Source organism: Thalassophryne amazonica, chromosome 5 (assembly GCF_902500255.1).
Source record: "Thalassophryne amazonica chromosome 5, fThaAma1.1, whole genome shotgun sequence".
Classification (NCBI taxonomy): domain Eukaryota; kingdom Metazoa; phylum Chordata; class Actinopteri; order Batrachoidiformes; family Batrachoididae; genus Thalassophryne; species Thalassophryne amazonica.
In genome coordinates, this window is record NC_047107.1 from 27,699,464 (window position 1) to 27,721,831 (window position 22,368).

A 22,368-nucleotide genomic window follows, 5' to 3' on the forward strand; every position below is an offset into this window, starting at 1 on the left:
ATCGGCTCAGATCACGGTTCCATTGCACCACTTACCAGAGGTAATGTAAAACCCACATAAAACAGTCTTTTGTGGGTCCAGGGAGATCTGTCCAGGTTTTAGCCATATAACAACATTAATCCAAGCATTCCTTTCCTTTTTGTTTTTGCTGGAAATTGTTGTAAAGCAGAACATTTATTGTTTGATACATCACGAAATGTACTGCATTTTTGTGATGCGGTCAACCTTCAATCACTAATTTTAACCTTAACCATAACCCTAAAGCCCAGGCCTCCTGTGTCACCCCAAAATTTGGGATACCATCACGATATGTTATCATGACACCTGTTGCGGTTGGAACCACAGCAGCACGAGGGATTGGACCCCAGGATACAGGTAGCGAGACAAAGGGACTGGATGCAAAATTCAAGGTGTTTATTCCTCTCAAATGATAGTGAAAATACAAAGTGACAAAAACCTTCTCGAGTGCCAGGATCCAAAAATGCAGCAACAGATAAAGTGAACAAACTAAAACGGTGGAAAAACAAATCAATATTTAAATGCACAGTGGAGTAACAACACTTAGGTGATGAACATGAGGCAGCACTGAGGGACAGGGTGTGAGGTAAATGACCAGCAGTGAGAGGACCAACAGCAGTGACTTAAATACCAAAACTGAACTAATAAGTGACAGGTGAAAGCAATCAGAGGAAAGACAAACACAAACGTGTGGGGACAGGAAGAACATGAAGTAACATAATAGAAAATAAAACCATGATTACTAAATCCCCAAAGGAAAATGCACAGATAAATGGAATGGAAAATAACACCCGATCTTGAATCATTACACCGATAAATACAATCCCAAGGCATAAATTAATTCAAGGGCAATAAACGTGACAAACATCAAATAGACATGGAACAAACACGAGGGGCAAAATGAAGACAAGATTACAGGGGCGAACATGAACGACACCGAGCACCGGGGGGGTAACGTAACCCAGGTCGTGAGGGGCAGGGCCCTTGGACAGGTGGCACGCACCGCTGTCAGGTGTGACCATGGCAACGGTACATGGCAGGGGAACATATCCACACCTGCACACAAACACACGCACGACATCCACACCTGCACCCAAACACAGGGACTGGCACACACCGAAGGGAACAAAACTAGGACTGCATCCATGCACGCACACTGGACTACACCACACATGCATTCACACACATACTCTCAAGCAGACCATGAGGGGCAAACACACTTGTGCACAACAGACAGGTGACACACACGCACACCACACCCACAGACAACAGGAGGAGAAACACACCAAACAACAGGTGATGGGACACACATGCCCACAGACCATGGCGGGACAGGACAGGACAGGTGACCAGAGATCCAAAAGGACATGGGAACACCTCAAAAACCCAGCCACAGACCAAACCCCAACAAACACCATCATGGACATGTACTCAGTTTTGTAACGGTATCATGAACTAATACATTAAATCACTTTTTTTGACTCCATCACAAACTTGGTGTGAGATCAGATTGTTGGAAAGATACTGTGTCTGCAGCTATGGCTGTTACAGTCAAATGCTGTGTAATAATACAGAATTACAACTGGTTTTAACACAAAATGTGCATGATGGCAAAGCACAGAGTGGAGCTGCTACATTGTTGTTGCCTCCAACATAGAACATTATACAATGTGTTGCATAATGGGACAGGAAGTACACACTGCAGAGGTCATGTACCTTCTCTATACAAACACCCACCCATTTTCTATTCCATTTAAGGGACATTATTATTATTATTAATATTATTATTATTATTGGTGATTTCATTCAAATATACAACTACAGTAAATGCAGGATATAATTTGGCCATTGTTTTCTCTTTCTGCAGGCTCTTGAACTCGAACACCTTCACTATGGTTGCTGACGATGCCTTTGCTGGTCTGTCTCACTTGCAGTACCTGTGAGTACTTTATTCTGTTTATTGTGACCTAGCCGTCCATTCATCCATTCATCCTTTCTCAGTGCTGAGTGGCCTAGCATTCATGAACAGAGAGTTGGGTATTCTGCACACAGGTAACCAGACTGTCACAGGGCTAACACATACACACAGCACCTACATACGAGGTCTATTAGAAAAGTATCCGACCTTATTATTTTTTTCAAAAACCATATGGATTTGAATCACGTGTGATTACATCAGACATGCTTGAACCCTCGTGGGCATGCGAGAGTTTTTTCACGCCTGTCGGTTACGTCATTCGCCTGTGGGCAGTCTTTGAGTGAGGAGTCGTCCACCTGCTCGTCGATTTTTTTCATTGTTTAGGAATGGCTCAGAGACTGTTGCTTTGTTTGATAAAAATTTTTTCAAAACTGTAAGGCACAACTGAGTGGACACCATTCAATAAATTCAGCTGGTTTTCGGTAAAAATTTTAACGGCTGATGAGAGATTTTGGTCTGGTAGTGTCGCTTTAAGGACGGTCCACGGCGCCTGACGGTGATCTGCGCTTCGAGGTGGCAGCGTCTCGCCGTTTCAAGTTGAAAACTTCCACATTTCAGGCTCTGTTGACGCAGTAAGTCGTCAGAGAACAGAGAACTTTCAGAAGAAGTCGGCATGAGGAGTTTATTCGGACATTCCATTGTTAACGGTCATTTTGTAATGAAAGAACGTGCGGGCAGAGTCGCATGTCGGGCTGGACCCGACCGCGGGGGGTCGCGGCATGAAAAACACCTCCGTTGGAAATCTTAACGGGCAAGTTGGAACATGCCCAAGCTGTTAAACAATTTCTCAGTTACTCACTTGTTGAAAGCCATTAAAAGCCGCCTGAATTCTACAAATGGTTTTCAACACGGAGGTGTTTTTCCTGTCGCGGCGCACACAGATTTGCCGAGTCGTCACGGAAACGACTCGGCGAATTTGCGCGTACGTCTTTCATTAAAAAAATGTCCTTAAACAGTGGAATGTCTGCATAAATTCCTCATGCCGGCCTCTTCTGAATCTTCTCTGTTCTCTCACGATGTCCTGGGTGAATTAAGCCTTAAATTAGGATGTTTTCAGCTCGAAACAGGCCGACGACAGCGCCTGGAAGCGCTGCAGGACGTCCCGCTCCGTGGGAAGTCCTTACACCGACAGAAACACCCCATAATCTCTCATCAGCCGTTAAACTTTTCACAGAAAACCAGCTTAATTTCTCGAATAGTGTCCACTCGGATATTCCTCACAGGTCCAGAAAAAATTTTGATAAACCAACGCGCGCCGTCTCGAGCAGCGTGTGAAACAAAGGAATTCAGCCGAGAGGGCGGGACCACATCTCACTCAAGGCCTGCCCACAGGGAAATGACGTCACCGACACGCGTGAAAAAAACTCACGCATGCGCACGAGGGTTCAAGCATGATTGGTGTAATCGCATGTCATTCAAATCCATATAGTTAAAAAAAAAATAAAAGGGTCGGTTTATTATCTAAGAGACCTCGTATGCATAAAATACTGACCACTGAACCTACATTCATGTTTGCTGGAATGTTGGAGGAAGCCAGAGTATGTGATGGTACAGTGTTGAAATGAGGTTTTTCAAAGCAATGAGGCTGTACTGTCATAATTTCCATCTGGCATAAGTGATACAACAACAAGAACAACAACAACATATTTTATTATGTTATGTTACACTGGTCAACACAATTTTTCTTGCATGGAGTTTTTCCAATGAATTTGGGGTAATTTGGGGGCGCTGAATCTGAATCTGGCCTTAGTTTTTGTCAATCACATCATGTTTTTGAGATACGAAAACATATTTCTCGTATCGTGTTGAAGCAAAAGCTGCAGTCTCACACACCTCTTCAGTGCCATAAACAATACTGTGGGCAATTCTATGGTAACGGAATTACAGCAGCAGCAAAATCTGGACATATGGCATCTAACCATGACAGATTAGCTCAGATTGTAATTCCTTTACCGTAGAATTGCCCTTATGGCTCTTGTTCACGTCACAAACCTGCAATAAAAACTATGCTTTTGAAACTGCTTTTGTGCATGATTAGTGACGTCAAACCCGTGAGTGAACGAGCAAGGTTTGCGTAATCCATCAACAGAGAACATGCAGATTGTAACAAAAATGTGATGTGATACAGGAAATCTGAGCTCAGATTCGGATTCAGCACCCTAAAATTACCCTAAATCAGTTCTCAAAGTCCATGCAACAATTTTATTTATTTATTTATTTTTTGCCAGTGTTATGCAAAGCAGGTAGAAGGTGAAGGGGTTTGGTGACTAATATGTAGGCCTGGGTTCAATTTCTGGTCACGCTACCCATCTGCATCTTGAACAAGACACATCTTCATGTTCCCAGTTCAGCCAGCTGTAACAGGCTACCAGAAGTATTGAGAAAGGATGTGAATACTTATGTACATGTGATTTCTTAGCTTTTTATTTTTAATAAATTTGCAAAAATAAAAGAAAATAAAAGTTTTCATGTCGTCATTATGGGGTATTTTGAGTAGAGGTTTGGGGGGGGGGGGGGGATATACTCCATTTTGGAATAAAGCTGTAACTTCACAAACTTTCCAGGTGTACTGTATCTCACTACGCTGACCATCATTCAGTCCTCATGTAATATGTACTGCAAAACAAAAAAATTAAAGGAACACCTTTTAATGAGAGTCTAGCATCAAGTCTATTCAACTTCTGGGTTACTGATCTGGTTAGTTAAATAGCAGAGGGGGTTTGTTCACCAGTTTAGCTGCTTTGGCGTTAATGAAATTAACAACAGGTGAACTAGAGGAGAAACAATGAGACAACCCCCAAAACAGGAATGGTTTTACAGGTGGAGGCCACTGTCATTTTCCCCTCCTTATCTTTTATTTTTGCATTTGGTTTGGGTTAGTGTCACTATTGGTAGCATGTTGTAGTAATTGGACCCTAAAGTGGTTGCGCTGATAGTCCACCTCCTCCAAGATGGAACATGTCATTGCCAGAACAGTTACTGTGTCTCCCAGCACAGTCTCAAGAGCATGGAGGAGATTCTAGGAGACAGGCAATTACTCTAGGAGAGCTGGACAGGGCTGTAGAAGGTCCTTAATCCATCAGCAGGACCAGAATCTGCTCCTTTATGAAAGGAGGAACAGGATGAGCACTGCCAGAGCCCAACAAAATTACCTAGAACAGGCCACTGGTGTGAACATCCCTGACCAAACAATCAGAAACAGTCTTCATGATGGTCACTTGGGGGGCCCAAAATCCTGCAGTGGGCCCTCTGCTCACTGGCCGGCACCATGGAGCTCAATTGGCATTTGCATAGAATACCAGCATTGGCAGGTCTGCCACTGGTGCCCTGTGCTTTTCAAAGATGAGAGCAGGCTCAATGATGTGGTTCAACCTGAGCATATGTGACAGACATGAAAGGTTCTGGAGACGCCGTGGCGGATGTTATATTGCCTGCAACATTAGTCAGCATGAACAGTTTAGTGGTGGGTGAATGATGATCTGGGATGGCATATCCCTGGAAGGAAGCACAGACCACTACAGGTGAGACAACGGCACCCTGACTGCTATTAGGTATCTGGATGAAATCACTGGACCCACTGTTGGACTCTGTGCTGATGCAGTGGGTCCTGGGTTGCTCCTGGTGCACAACAATTCCCGGCCTCATGTGGCAGCTCCTGGAGGATGAAGGAATTGATGCCATTGACTGGCCCCCATGCTCACCTGACCTAAATCCAATAGAACACCTCTGGGACATTGTTTCAGTCCTTCCGACACTGCTAGGTTGCACCTCAGACTGTCCAGGAGCTAAGTGATGACCTGGTCCAGTTCTGGGAGGACACCATCCGTCGTCTCATTAGGACCATGCCCCAACATTGTCAGGCATGCATTCAAGCATGTGGGGGCCATACAAACTACTGAGTTCATTTTCTTCATCCGGTGTGGCATCCTTTCATGCCTAACACATTATCCAGTCCATATCAGGAAAGATAACTGGCGTGATTGTTTTCCCATTGAGATCTGAGTATTCCTTTAAATTTTTTTTGAGCAGTGTGTTTAATATAACTATTGTAACATACAAAATGCTTGATACGATGCGGTGTAAAATATGTAACATGCATACTGTAAGAGTTCTCTATTTTTGCTGTTGCAATAGTTCATTTGCCTCAGAGGATCAACACATTTCAATATTTTTACATTTACAGACAGACAAGCAAAATATGTATAGTTTGAAAGATAAATCTTTCAATTTCAATTTATTTTAAATTGATTTTCATTTATATAGCGCCAAATCACAAGAAAGTTGCCTCCAGGCACTTCACACAAGTAAGGTCTTAACCTTACCAACCCCTAGAGCAAGCACACAGGCGACAGTGGTAAGGGAAAAACTCTGATGATTTGAGGAAGAAACCTCAAGCAGACCAGACTCAAAGGGGTGACCCTCTGCTTAGGCCATGCTACTGACACAATTTACGAAACAATTTACAAAAAGAATATACAGGAAATTTTGCCGGTGCACAGGATGGGAGGGTTGCAGAAGTAGATACCATACCCATCTCTGGATGGAGCTGCACCTCAAACAGAGAGAAAAAACAGAATCAGGCATCGGAAAGACAACAAATACAGTACAATTTGTCAGCATTAAGCAACAAGAAAAACAGAAGAAATACTATGGTGAGTGCCGGCCACTAGTCCTAAGCTTCACTAAAAGAGCCAGACTTTAGATAAAGTTGAGGCCGTGGCCTGCTCCGTTTCCTAATAAAATTCATTTTAAAGGGTAAAAAGCATAGTAACATACTATGCTAGTATTCTTCTGACCCTGACAATATGTAGCATCGTGGACAGAGTGGAGAATCAGATGTTCAAATGAGTTACCCCCAACAGCTAATAAACTAAACCTAGATTTATAAATAAGAGCAACACCCCTGCCTTGCTTCGCATCACAAGGGACATGACTAATGTGTACGCCGGTGGGCAAGCCTCATTTAAGGGGAGGACAGCTGTATATTTAAGCCAGGTTTCACATAACCCAATCATATCTAAGTGATGATCCATAATTAGATCATTAATCAACAGTGATTTTGAGGATAGTGATAATGTAGTAATGGGTATTAAGATGGCAAAGCATAATCCTCTATGATTTTTCTGGACACGTCTACAGAAGCAGACCACAGTCTCAACTGGACGAATTTCCCTCCCTGCCACATAAACTGCACGGTCACCATAGTGGATTTTCTGCACTAATTTCTCCAAATCTTCATTGCATGTTTGAAGGGTTGAGATTAGAAAGAACATTTATAGATTTTTGTAAATTTAGTGGTGTATATTGTTGAGAGTTTGATAGATATAGGGCAAAGAAAATGATGTTTCTGCCTCAGATTTTTGAAAAAGGTATTCACACTAGCATTTTGAATGAATGAATGAATGAATGAATGAATTAATGAATGAAAACTGTTTATTTCAGTGAAGATAACAACAAAAAAGTTCCTACTGTGTACCAAACATGTCCGAAAAGGGGTAGGGTGAAGCATCAGCTTATTTATCCCTACCCCTTCTTCCCCACAACCAGTAATACCCTTTGCCACATATACACATAGATTCCTACACACCTAAACCGATTATATATATATATATATATATATATATATATATACACACAAACATAAATATACACCTACACATACCTACTTACATACAAAATACTATATATTTACAGGCCGAAGCAAAAAACAAAAACACCCTAACCCTCATTACCCTTCCTCCTCCCTATACCTAGAAAAAAACATTTTTGTACCGCTGTTTGAACTGGTTCATGCTTGGACATTGCTTGAGCCCCACTCCCAATCTGTTCCACATCCTCACCCCACAGACAGAAATACAGAAACCTTTTAATGTTGTTCGTGCCCACTGATGCTTTAAATTAAATTTCCCCCTCAGACTGTAATCCCCTGATCTGTTAAAAAACATATTTTTAATATTTGCTGGAAGTAAATTGTTTATTGCTTTATACACAATTTGTACTGTTTGAAAATGAACCAAGTCTGTGAATTTTAAGAATTTGGATTGTAAAAATAGTGGATTTGTATGATCTCTATAGCCAGTATTATGAATAATTCTTATAGCTCTTTTCTGCATTACTGATAGTGATTGTGTTGTACCTTTATAAGTATTACCCCATACCTCTGCACAGTACTGTAAAAATGTAAAGCCAATGAGCAGTAAAGAATGCGGAGTGAGTTGTGGTCCAGAATATGTTTCGCTTTGTTTAGAACTGAAATGCTTCTTGACAGTTTACTTTGTATATGTTTTATATGAGTCTTCCAGTTTATCTTATCATCTATTATCACCCCCAGAAACTTATTTTCATGTACCCTTTCAATATCTACCCCCTCGACTTGTAACTGAACCTGTATGTCTGTATTACAATAGCCAAATAACATGTATTTTGTTTTACTTAAGTTTAATAATAGCTGCGTGTCGTCAGAGTGAGCTGCAAAAAGTTTGTACCTGAGTTTTCAGAGGTGGTGTTTGTAGTTGCCATCTGCCACGCCGGTGTTTGCCAACCCGGACAGTGGGAATACCACCTCAACCGGCAACTTAGCCCCGCGACTGGACAGCAACAACGTCCGAGGCCCAACGTGGTGAATTCACTGAGGCCGCGCGCTGCGTCATTAAAGCCGCGCGTCACGAGTGCCGCTTCCCCGAGGCCTCGTGCAGCCACCGCGGATCCATCAGCGCGGAAACACCGAGGCCGCGCGGCACCAGCGCAGCGCAGATCCATCCCGGTGACAAACAACGCAGGCTGTTAACATCGGCGATCGACAAGCTGCTCATAAGCCGACCATGGGGCCTAAGAAGGTTCTGACAGCGGAGGAAGGTGACGATATTAAAAAATCTCTGGACTTTCTATCAGAGGAGATTTCTGTTGTGAAGCAGCAACAGAAATCAATCATGGATCTGGTGGAGGAGGTGAAGGCATTACGGCTCCAGAATGCCGAGAAAGACCGGCATCTGGTGCAGCTGGAAAATAGAGTGGCTGAATTGGAGCAGTACACCAGAATTAACGACGTCATCATCACAGGTCTTCATATCAAACCACGGTCCTACGCACGGGCGGTAACAGATGAGAGCGGAGGGGAGCCCAGTGAACAGGAGGTCAGCTCTGTGGAAAAACAGGTTGCTGATTTCCTCCTATCTAAAGGTATAGAAATGGATTTAAATAACATTGAAGCGTGCCACCCTCTGCCCCGGAGAAATGACGGTGATAAACGAACCGTCATCATGAGATTCATCAACAGAAAACACAAAACAGCACTGTTAAAACAAGGAAGAAAACTGAAAGGGACAAACGTATTCATCAATGAACATCTCACCAAACGGAATGCCGACATCGCCAGGAAAGCACGCTTCTTGAAGAAACAGGGAAAAATCCAGCACACATGGACTTCAAACTGTAAAATATTCATCAAACTGAACGGATCACCAGAACAAGCAAAAGTCATGGCAATAAGGAACATCGAGGAGCTGGACAAATATGAACAATAGTGTTTCTTAAAGCGAGGATCTGGACAAATATGACCAATAAGGTATGAGGACACAAACACATCACAACACCATGACACAGACCAGAGGAACCTATTCATCTACTACCTATTCATCTACATCTGGAGACAAGAAGGATATAACTCAAAGGATTGCTGATCATGGAAAAATAGAACTGAGAACATTTAAATACACAGACCACAATGTACTGGACTTGGAGCACGATATAGACCCGGACAATAATTTCTTCTCAAATATCAATGACAGTTGTTGCTATTATACAGATGAACAGTTTAATCGGATCATTAGAACGGATAACAAATTATCAATAATCCATTTCAATAGCAGAAGTCTATATGCAAACTTTAACAACATTAAAGAATATTTAAGTCAGTTTAAAAAAATATTTAACATAATTGCTATATCAGAAACATGGATCAATGAAGATAAAGGACTGGATTTTGAACTGGATGGATATGAATTTAATTGTGTAAACAGAAAAAATAAGAGTGGAGGAGGAGTGGCTGTGTATGTGGATAAGAACATGGATTATAAAATAGTAGACAACATGACAACTGTGATTGATAACTTATTAGAATGTATAACTATTGAAATATGTGAAGAAAAAAGCAAAAATGTATTAGTCAGCTGTATATATAGAGCACCAGGATCTAGTATTGAAACATTCACTGACTGTATGGGAAAAATGTTCTCAAAAACTAATCAAAAAACTGTGTTCATTTGTGGTGACTTAAATATTGATCTGCTCAATCCAAATAAGCATAAAATAACAGATGAATTTATCAGTATAATGTACAGTATGAGTTTATATCCAAAAATCACCAGGCCAAGCAGAATTACATCCCATAGTGCCACCTTAATTGATAATATATTCAGCAATGATATTGAGAATAACACTGTGAGTGGATTATTAATCAATGACATTAGTGATCATCTACCAGTTTTCATCGTTTATAATAGAAACCATCGGCGGAATCAGCCAGAGGAGAAAATAAAATACAGGCGAGTGCGGACAGAGGAAAACATGAACACACTAAAGAAGGATTTACAGGAGCAAAACTGGGAAAAGGTATACAGTGAAAGTGATGTTGATAGTGCATATGAAACTTTTTTACAAATATTTACATCATTATATGATAAAAATTGTCCAATTAAACAAGACTACAGAAAACAAAAAATCCAAGCTCGACCATGGATGACGAAAGGGTTACGAAATGCATGTAATAAGAAAAATACACTGTATAGAGAATTCATAAAACTAAAGACTAAAGAGGCAGAAAATAGATATAAGAAATACAAAAATAGATTAACTAATATTATGCGGGTATGTAGGAAGGAATATTATAGTAACATATTATATAATAACAAAAACAATATTAAAGGAATATGGGATATATTAAATAGCATTATCAAAATGGTAATAAAAAACAGAGTTACCCTCAGTATTTCATTGATAATAATGTCAAGAAGGAAAATAAGGATGAGGTAGTCAACGGTTTTAATAATTTTTTTGTAAATATTGGACCAAGCTTGGCAGAAAAAATTCCCGATTCCCAATCTGAGGATTGGGATAATAATCTTATAGAAAGAAATCCCTGTTCAATGTTCCTCACAGCAGTGGATGGAAATGAAATTATAGACATTGTGAATAATTGTAAATATAAAACATCTACCGATTTAAATGAAATTGATATGGTGGTGGTAAAACAGGTCATTGAATGGATTGTAGAACCATTAACATACATCTGTAACTTATCATTTCAAACCGGTAAATTTCCCAATCAAATGAAAATAGCTAAGGTTGTGCCGCTGTATAAGACTGGGGATAGACACCACTTCACAAATTATAGACCTGTTTCTTTGCTTCCACAATTTTCCAAATTATTAGAAAAGTTATTCAATAATAGATTAGACAAATTCATAAATAAACATAAATTACTTACTGATAGTCAATATGGATTCAGAGCACATAGTTCAACATCACTTGCATTAATAGAATCAGTTGAGGAGATTACAAACGCCATAGACCACAAATTACATTCAGTTGGAATATTTATAGACCTTAAAAAGGCTTTTGATACAATTAATCATGACATATTAATCAATAAACTTGAACAGTATGGGATTAGGGGGTTGGTGTTGCACTGGGTGAGAAGCTACTTAAGTAACAGAAAACAGTTTGTGAAGTTGGGGGAATATACATCATCATGCTTGGACAATGCTTGTGGCGTCCCACAGGGGTCAGTATTGGGTCCAAAACTGTTTCTAATTTATATAAATGATATTGTCAATGTTTCCAAAATATTAAAATTAGTATTATTTGCAGATGACACAAGCATTTTTTGTTCAGGGGGGGATTTGCAGGAGTTACTGAGGAGGATCAGTATAGAAATGGGAAAATTGAAAATATGGTTTGACAAACAAATTATCATTAAACTTAAGTAAAACAAAATACATGTTATTTGGCTATTGTAATACAGACATACAGGTTCAGTTACAAGTCGAGGGGGGTAGATATTGAAAGGGTACATGAAAATAAGTTTCTGGGGGTGATAATAGATGATAAGATAAACTGGAAGACTCATATAAAACATATACAAAGTAAACTGTCAAGAAGCATTTCAGTTCTAAACAAAGCGAAACATATTCTGGACCACAACTCACTCCGCATTCTTTACTGCTCACTGGTTTTACCATATTTACAGTACTGTGCAGAGGTATGGGGTAATACTTATAAAGGTACAACACAATCACTATCAGTAATGCAGAAAAGAGCTATAAGAATTATTCATAATACTGGCTATAGAGATCATACAAATCCACTATTTTTACAATCCAAATTCTTAAATTCACAGACTTGGTTCATTTTCAAACAGTACAAATTGTGTATAAAGCAATAAACAATTTACTTCCAGCAAATATTAAAAATATGTTTTTTAACAGATCAGGGGATTACAGTCTGAGGGGGAAATTTAATTTAAAGCATCAGTGGGCACGAACAACATTAAAAGGTTTCTGTATTTCTGTCTGTGGGGTGAGGATGTGGAACAGATTGGGAGTGGGGCTCAAGCAATGTCCAAGCATGAACCAGTTCAAACAGCGGTACAAAAATATGTTTTTTTCTGGGTATAGGGAGGAGGAAGGGTAATGAGGGTTAGGGTGTTTTTGTTTTTTGCTTCGGCTTGTAAATATATAGTATTTTGTATGTAAGTAGGCATGTGTAGGTGTATATTTATGTTTGTGTATATGTATATGTGTATATATGTGTATGTATATGTGTATGTATGTTGATGTGTGTATGTATATATATATATATGTGTATGTGTATGTATATGTGTATATATATATATATTGATATCGGTTTAGGTGTGTAGGAATCTATGTGTATATGTGGCAAAGGGTATTACTGGTTGTGGGGAAGAAGGGGTAGGGATAAATAAGCTGATGCTTCACCCTACCCCTTTTCGGACATGTTGGGTACACAGTAGGAACTTTTTTGTTGTTGTCTTTACTGATCTATCTTGTAATTGTTGTTGTATCAAATGTTCGAAATAAACAGTTTTCATTCATTCATTCATTCATTTCATTCATTAATAATTTGTTTCTGTCAAACCATATTTTCAGTTTTCCCATTTGTATACTGATCCTCCTCAGTAACTCCTGCAAATCCCCCCCTGAACAAAAAATGCTTCCGTCATCTGCAAATAATACTAATTTTAATATTTTGGAAACATTGACAATATCATTTATATAAATTAGAAACGGTTTTGGACCCAATACTGACCCCTGTGGGACGCCACAAGCCACATTTCCCTGTATACTTACATTTTCTGTCATAATAAATGTCAGGCTGGGTGGAAGCTTGGCACCAGGAGCGGCTTGACCCGCAATTGACTCCCAGACTAGACTTAGGTGTGGAGGAAATCATGGTCTTTATTCCAGGCTCAGGTTTGGTACACATGTAATCAGTCAGCGAGGCAGAGGTACAAGCAGGGTCAGGCTGAGACGCACTCACAAACGAGCAGGGTTTGGAGGCACGAGCAAACACAGACATCCGGGTTAAGACCTAGAAGGGGGCATGGCTAGTGAACAAAGATAATGCACAGTCAAGTTTGTGAGGAGGGGAGTGCACAAACTGAAGTGATGTAATATGCAAAGACACGTGATCTGGTGCAAGAGTGGGAGTGAACAAAACACAAAGCAGACATAAACAAGGCGAGAGACAAAGACATGGGGCAGGTGCAGTGATGTGAACATAATAAGATGAGTGTGAGGAATATCAGAATAATGAACAGGAGAAAACAAAATATAACATAACTATGACAAGAACTAGAATTATGCATGGACATGAGAAGAAAAGAACTTACATGAGAACAAATTAGGAAATGTGGAGCATAAATACTAAAGCAAGACAAATAGCAAATTAACCAAGTGATAACCTAATGATCAGTGAATGTAAACACAACTGACTGAAGACAACTAGAAAAGAACGAAAGGCCAAAACAAAGAAAACAAAGTGACACGTAAAACATAAGAGAATAAACCATGATGAAAATAAACAACCAATAAATCAAAGCTGAAAAGAACAACAGAAAAGGGGACAAAATGGGCTCAACTGTTGTATGGCTGGGGGGCCTGGCTGCCTTTTTGTTTCTGTCTTTTGTTTTTCCTTCCAGGTGGCTTGCATTTGGGACTGAGTGGCTGTGTTGCTGAGGTTATCAGGACCTCACCCTGATCACCTGCGGCTCATCAGGACTCACAGCTATGGTGCATCTATATGGATTGGAACATGGTGGCATTTAAGACTGGAGTATACAGTGTGTATTTGCCAGAGACTCGACCTTGTGACCAGACGGGTGAGATCGTTGTCTCGGGAGCCATCTCATCATCAGTGGATGCAGAGAACGTCCAGGGTTTCAGCACACTTCCTGAGGTACGTTAGATTTTGTGACTAACGTTTATACAGTCAGTAAATGTGGTGTCCCTCACACCTTATTATATTGAGCTGTACGTTAGTCATGTATCGGCTTCCACTGCAGTGGAGTTTTGTGAACTGGATGTTCCATGCCTGCAGGTTGGGAAGCTGATTAGTAATTAAGCCAGGAAGTGTTTGCTATTTATGTACACCTTTGAGTGGTCTCTCTGTGTGTAGAGTGTGGACTCACATAATGGTTCCTTCTTTCACAGACTCGGTTTGTTGCGGCCACCTGGGGGGTGTCGGCGGGGTCCTTGGGTCCGAACGGCTTCTGGCTCCGGACCGTTAGCGCTGCTGGGAGCGCACCGTATCACCACCACGCCAGACCGCACACTCTTTTGTTGTTTTGTATCACATCACTGTTATGTATTAAATTCAGTTAGCCTTTGTACCGTGCTCTGCTTATTTCATACTGGGTCCTTCAAACGCTGGTCGGTTCTCCGAGCTGCGTCCGACACATAACAGTAGTCTCTGGCCAAACATCACAGACCCAGCGGTAGCAGAGACGGTAACGCGCCGGGAGGGCGGCAGCAGACGTTCAGTAGTTATCCGGATCAGTTGCGGGTGCTCTCCGCCCGGATGGTGCGTGTTTGAGACCCATTGCTGAATACTGATTTGTGCTCTCTTGCAGCCGTGTTCCTGTGTTTGTGCCTTATCCGTGGGTCGTGGTGGAGTGTGACTGGCGACGGCTTCGCATCACGCTCCGACCGGATAAGAGGTTTAAACGGGAGCTGCAAGAGTGTGTCTGTGATGGGTGCACGCGCACGGCGGAGCTCTGTGGCACGGGTCGCTGAGCTTCCTGTGTTACAGTTGTAGCCCCGTTTCCCCGGATAAAGATAACTACTGCGTCTGTTGTATCAGCTCCGGCGTTATTTAGTTGAGCACATTTTGGTTGTGTGTTGCACACAGCTGCGCACGGAGATGCAGCTCGTTTGTTTTTTGTCACCAAAGGGGGTTTTTTCATTGTTAGCACTTTGGCTCCCTCTTTTGGTGACTTAGTCACATTACCGTTAAGCTCTTAAGTTAGAACAGGTGTGTTCGATTTGTTTGAACTTAACGGTATACGTCACTGATTTGTTTTGTGTTAGTTCATTTCGTGTGGGTGTTTTTTGAGTTGGTTTTTTGTGTGGGATTTATTTTTTTCCTTTCCACTGTTTGTGTCTGGGGTTGTGACCCTACAGCCTGTCTAAGAAGAAAAAAAAAAAAAAAAAAAAGGACCCAAACAACTGTATGTTGGTCTGTTAGTCTTTATTTTTATTTCTTTTTGTTTCACCTCCCCAGGGTTTGATGGAACGGTCCCCTGGGGGGTGATGGGGTGGTACTTGGGTTTTTTTTCTTTTTTTTTTGTTTGTTTTTGTTATGCCCTCTCTTCTCCTCTGACTCCAGCCGGGTGAGCCGTAGTGTCGGCGTTGCTGGAGGGGTGCAGTTTGGTTGTGCTGGGCATTTCCCAGGTAGCCTCTGCACCCGGGAGGGGGGGGGGGGGGGGGTATTTTCTTTTTCTTCCCTCTCTTCTCCTCCGGCTCCAGCCGGGTGAGCCGTAGTGTCGGCGTTGCTGGAGTGGTGCAGTTTGGTTATACTGGGCGTTTCCCGGGTAACCTCTGCACCTGGGGGGGGGGGGTGTTTTTTGATTCCCTGTTCCACCTCCGGCTTCAGCACGCCTTTGGCCGTCTGCCATCGGCGTGGCTGAGGTTTGGGGCAGTGGGATATACCCGCAGCTAGTGGCTGGTGTAGAAGTCGGAGGAGTGGCGCCGTTTTGTGCCGTTTGCCATAACCGCTGTTCCACTCCTCCCGGTTGGCTTCTGGGGTATAGTCACGGTTGGTGACACTGGACGTGCTTCCAGTTTCCACTGCGCCAAGGGGGTGGGGTTGGGGTTGTTTTGTTTGTATGTTTTCTTTTTTTTTCTCTCTTCTTGTTTTTCCCCCCAGTTTCCACCCTCAGGGTTTGACTGTGGTGTCCTCTGGGGGGGGAAAGGGCTGTGGGTCCATCTAGCCATAGACGGCCGGGGCTGGGTCCGTTGGTCATGAGGGGAGGCGTCTCCTGGGGTTGACGAGTGGTCCTCTGGGAGGCGCTGGGAGTCCCCGTGGGTGACGTTGGATCCCAGAGGGTCCTCGGCTATGGTTATTACTCCTGGAGCTGGCGGAAAGTCCTCTGGGGGGTGTTGGTCCCTACATGTCGTTTGGGGGGGGGGGGGGGATGTTTTAGCACTTTTATTTGTAAGCTTAAGTTTGGGGTTTTTCTTTTCTCCTCTTCCCGGGGTTTGATGGGACGGTCCCCTGGGGAGGGGGGGTGTTTTGGTTGTTTGTGTTTGTCTTTTTTGTTTTATGACTAAAGACCGAACATGGTTGGATAAAGGCTGACCGCACAGGTTTAAGAACTCCTGGCCACACCTGTGCTAAGTGACTGACTGAAACAAAGGCAAGGATGCAGCCAGAGGAGAGGACATCAACCATTCTGTTGGAAGACGAATGCAGATGCGGTTTCCAGCCATGGTCCCTGGAGGGGGGTGTTTCTCCAGGGCCAGGTTTGTGTGGTCGCCGGGAGGCTTCCCGTGAGGGTGGGGTACTGTTGTATGGCTGGGGGGCCTGGCTGCCTTTTTGTTTCTGTCTTTTGTTTTTCCTTCCAGGTGGCTTGCATTTGGGACTGAGTGGCTGTGTTGCTGAGGTTATCAGGACCTCACCCTGATCACCTGCGGCTCGTCAGGACTCACAGCTGTGGTGCATCTATATGGATTGGAACATGGTGGCATTTAAGACTGGAGTATACAGTGTGTATTTGCCAGAGACTCGACCTTGTGACCAGACGGGTGAGATCGTCGTCTCGGGAGCCATCTCATCATCGGGAGCCATCTCTGTGAATTTTCAGACCTTTTGTCTGACTTAGTGCTTAGCTCAGATAAGATAATTATAGTGGGCGATTTTAACATCCACACAGATGCTGAGAATGACAGCCTCAACACTGCATTTAATCTATTATTAGACTCTATTGGCTTTACTCAAAAAGTAAATGAGTCCACCCACCACTTTAATCATATCTTAGATCTTGTTCTGACTTATGGTATGGAAATAGAAGACTTAACAGTATTCCCTGAAAACTCCCTTCTGTCTGATCATTTTTTAATAACATTTACATTTACTCTGATGGACTACCCAGCAGTAGGGAATAAGTTTCATTACACTAGAAGTCTTTCAGAAAGCGCTGTAACTAGGTTTAAGGATATGATTCCTTCTTTATGTTCTCTAATGCCATATAACAACACAGTGCAGAGTAGCTACCTAAACTCTGTAAGGGAGATAGAGTATCTCGTCAATAGTTTTACATCCTCATTGAAGACAACTTTGGATGCTGTAGCTCCTCTGAAAAAGAGAGCTTTAAATCAGAAGTGTCTGACTCCATGGTATAACTCTCAAACTCGTAGCTTAAAGCAGATAACCCGTAAGTTGGAGAGGAAATGGCGTCTCACTAATTTAGAAGATCTTCACTTAGCCTGGAAAAAGAGTCTGTTGCTCTATAAAAAAAGCCCTCCGTAAAGCTAGGACATCTTTCTACTCATCACTAATTGAAGAAAATAAGAACAACCCCAGGTTTCTTTTCAGCACTGTAGCCAGGCTGACAAAGAGTCAGAGCTCTATTGAGCTGAGTATTCCATTATCTTTAACTAGTAATGAGTTCATGACTTTCTTTGCTAACAAAATTTTAACTATTAGAGAAAAAATTACTCATAACCATCCCAAAGACGTATCGTTATCTTTGGCTGCTTTCAGTGATGCCGGTATTTGGTTAGACTCTTTCTCTCCGATTGTTCTGTCTGAGTTATTTTCATTAGTTACTTCATCCAAACCATCAACATGTTTATTAGACCCCATTCCTACCAGGCTGCTCAAGGAAGCCCTACCATTATTTAATGCTTCGATCTTAAATATGATCAATCTATCTTTGTTAGTTGGCTATGTACCACAGGCTTTTAAGGTGGCAGTAATTAAACCATTACTTAAAAAGCCATCACTTGACCCAGCTATCTTAGCTAATTATAGGCCAATCTCCAACCTTCCTTTTCTCTCAAAAATTCTTGAAAGGGTAGTTGTAAAACAGCTAACTGATCATCTGCAGAGGAATGGTCTATTTGAAGAGTTTCAGTCAGGTTTTAGAATTCATCATAGTACAGAAACAGCATTAGTGAAGGTTACAAATGATCTTCTTATGGCCTCGGACAGTGGACTCATCTCTGTGCTTGTTCTGTTAGACCTCAGTGCCGCTTTTGATACTGTTGACCATAAAATTTTATTACAGAGATTAGAGCATGCCATAGGTATTAAAGGCACTGCGCTGCGGTGGTTTGAATCATATTTGTCTAATAGATTACAATTTGTTCATGTAAATGGGGAATCTTCTTCACAGACTAAAGTTAATTATGGAGTTCCACAAGGTTCTGTGCTAGGACCAATTTTATTCACTTTATATATGCTTCCCTTAGGCAGTATTATTAGACGGTATTGCTTAAATTTTCATTGTTACGCAGATGATACCCAGCTTTATCTATCCATGAAGCCAGAGGACACACACCAATTAGCTAAACTGCAGGATTGTCTTACAGACATAAAGACATGGATGACCTCTAATTTCCTGCTTTTAAACTCAGATAAAACTGAAGTTATTGTACTTGGCCCCACAAATCTTAGAAACATGGTGTCTAACCAGATCCTTACTCTGGATGGCATTACCCTGACCTCTAGTAATACTGTGAGAAATCTTGGAGTCATTTTTGATCAGGATATGTCATTCAAAGCGCATATTAAACAAATATGTAGGACTGCTTTTTTGCATTTACGCAATATCTCTAAAATCAGAAAGGTCTTGTCTCAGAGTGATGCTGAAAAACTAATTCATGCATTTATTTCCTCTAGGCTGGACTATTGTAATTCATTATTATCAGGTTGTCCTAAAAGTTCCCTAAAAAGCCTTCAGTTAATTCAAAATGCTGCAGCTAGAGTGCTGACGGGGACTAGAAGGAGAGAGCATATCTCACCCATATTGGCCTCTCTTCATTGGCTTCCTGTTAATTCTAGAATAGAATTTAAAATTCTTCTTCTTACTTATAAGGTTTTGAATAATCAGGTCCCATCTTATCTTAGGGACCTCGTAGTACCATATCACCCCAATAGAGCGCTTCGCTCTCAGACTGCAGGCTTACTTGTAGTTCCTAGGGTTTGTAAGAGTAGAATGGGAGGCAGAGCCTTCAGCTTTCAGGCTCCTCTCCTGTGGAACCAGCTCCCAATTCAGATCAGGGAGACAGACACCCTCTCTACTTTTAAGATTAGGCTTAAAACTTTCCTTTTTGCTAAAGCTTATAGTTAGGGCTGGATCAGGTGACCCTGAACCATCCCTTAGTTATGCTGCTATAGACGTAGACTGCTGGGGGGTTCCCATGATGCACTGTTTCTTTCTCTTTTTGCTCTGTATGCACCACTCTGCATTTAATCATTAGTGATCGATCTCTGCTCCCCTCCACAGCATATCTTTTTCCTGGTTCTCTCCCTCAGCCCCAACCAGTCCCAGCAGAAGACTGCCCCTCCCTGAGCCTGGTTCTGCTGGAGGTTTCTTCCTGTTAAAAGGGAGTTTTTCCTTCCCACTGTAGCCAAGTGCTTGCTCACAGGGGGTCGTTTTGACCGTTGGGGTTTTACATCATTATTGTATGGCCTTGCCTTACAATATAAAGCGCCTTGGGGCAACTGTTTGTTGTGATTTGGCGCTATATATAAAAAAAATTGATTGAAATTGATTGATCATCAGTGGATGCAGAGAACGTCCAGGGTTTGATGCACGGTCTGTGAAAGAGGAGGGGGTGAGGTCTCACGCTCGTCAGCACACTTCCTGAGGTACGTTAGATTTTGTGACTAACGTTTATACAGTCAGTAAATGTGGTGTCCCTCACACCTTATTATATTGAGCTGTACGTTAGTCATGTATCGGCTTCCACTGCAGTGGAGTTTTGTGAACTGGATGTTCCATGCCTGCAGGTTGGGAAGCTGATTAGTAATTAAGCCAGGAAGTGTTTGCTGTTTATGTACACCTTTGAGTGGTCTCTCTGTGTGTAGAGTGTGGACTCACATAATGGTTCCTTCTTTCACAGACTCGGTTTGTTGCGGCCACCTGGGGGGTGTCGGCGGGGTCCTTGGGTCCGAACGGCTTCTGGCTCCGGACCGTTAGCGCTGCTGGGAGCGCACCGTATCACCACCACGCCAGACCGCACACTCTTTTGTTGTTTTGTATCACATCACTGTTATGTATTAAATTCAGTTAGCCTTTGTACCGTGCTCTGCTTATTTCATACTGGGTCCTTCAAACGCTGGTCGGTTCTCCGAGCTGCGTCCGACACATAACATCAACGCCCTGATTAGGCCAAAACCATGACAATAAAGTGGTTTTGTAGTTTTTGTTGACTGATTTATTAAAGCTCTAGTTTTCCTTTTTTTTTTTTAAACTGTGAAGTGCTTTATGATGTACAACTGTGAATAAAATTAAACTGGAGCAGAGCTGCATTGTGTATTTTAGTTGCACTCTGCAGTGTAAGAAGACTGCCAAAAACAGAAGAGAAATGAACTACTCACAGCATGCTGACTCTGTGAAGTGACAAAACCGCCATTCTGTAAATTGATGAGCTTTACAAAATACTTTGCTAATTGCTTTTCAGCTTTCTGTGATTGCTGCGTCCAGTTTCTCTGTGGGTGCAGCCTCCACACGCTTTGTTGTGTAATAGAGTCGTATTTTCACTTCCAGTGTTCCTGCTGAGTGCACGTCCTTCTTTATCAATGGATGAAACAAACACAGGGAAAAATTCATCACTGCAGTCAGCATCTTCTTTTCATCACAGTAACAGCAAGAATGTCGTCAGCTTTCATCATCCTGCTGCAGACACACTCGGTATCGATCATTGGCTTTCAGATGCAACAATTTGTGACATTTGACTCTTGTGTTCTTTTGCAGGTTTATTGAGAATAATGACATCCAGGCTCTTTCAAAAAACACCTTCAGAGGACTCAAATCCCTGACACACCTGTAAGTAATTTCATGAGCTTTTCAGATGAACTATGGTGCTCTTATTGTATTTTCATGTTGGGTGCAAGATTTACATGTTGCAGTGTTGCTTACTTCTCCTCTTATTGTTGCTGAAATTCTTTGTGCAGTTGATTATATTTGTTGTAGAAGTTATATGTAGTTATATTTATACTGATGTGTTAACTCACATTCAGACCTCTTTCATACTAATACAAACTCACCTACTGTCTCCTCAGCATATATACATTTTCAGTGAGTTAAGTTGGATTAAAAACAGCCATAAAACTTTATTAAACCATACAGATGCTGAGGGGATTTCTATCAGACCCAGAAATATTTGGAAAGTGACACAATTTTTGTAATTTTGCTTCTGCACACCACCACAGTGGAGTTGACATGAAACAATCAAGATGTGTTTGTATTGTAGACTTTCAGCCTCAATTCAAGGAGTTTAAGAAAAATATTGCATTAACGATTTAGGAATTACGACTATTTATATATACAGTCCTGTTGTCACAGCTAACAACTGAATTATATATATATATATATATATATATATATGAAATTTTTCCCCTCCGGGTGCTCCGGCTTTCCCACATCCAAAGACATGCAGATTAGCTGAACTGGAAACTTTAAACTATCCGTAGGTGTGCGTGCAGGTGTGAACGTGTTTGTTTGTCTATATGTGACCCTGCAACAGACTGGCGTCCTGTCCAGGGTGTACCCCGCCTCACACCCTATGACTGCTGGGATAGGCTCCAGCCCCCCGTGACCCTTAATTGGCGTAAGCGGTTGATATTTC

General features: G+C 41.8%; 1 protein-coding gene across 1 annotated transcript in view; it reads left to right on the forward strand.

Moving 5' to 3' along the window:
• The window catches only part of lgi3 (leucine-rich repeat LGI family, member 3), a 94,519-nt gene that overhangs the window by 27,050 nt on the left and 45,101 nt on the right, over window positions 1-22,368 (forward strand). Inside the window, exons 3-4 of the mRNA XM_034169857.1 lie at window positions 1,886-1,957; window positions 21,495-21,566. Coding sequence (XP_034025748.1) covers window positions 1,886-1,957; window positions 21,495-21,566 — 144 coding nt within the window. The remainder of the gene's footprint in view (window positions 1-1,885; window positions 1,958-21,494; window positions 21,567-22,368) is intronic.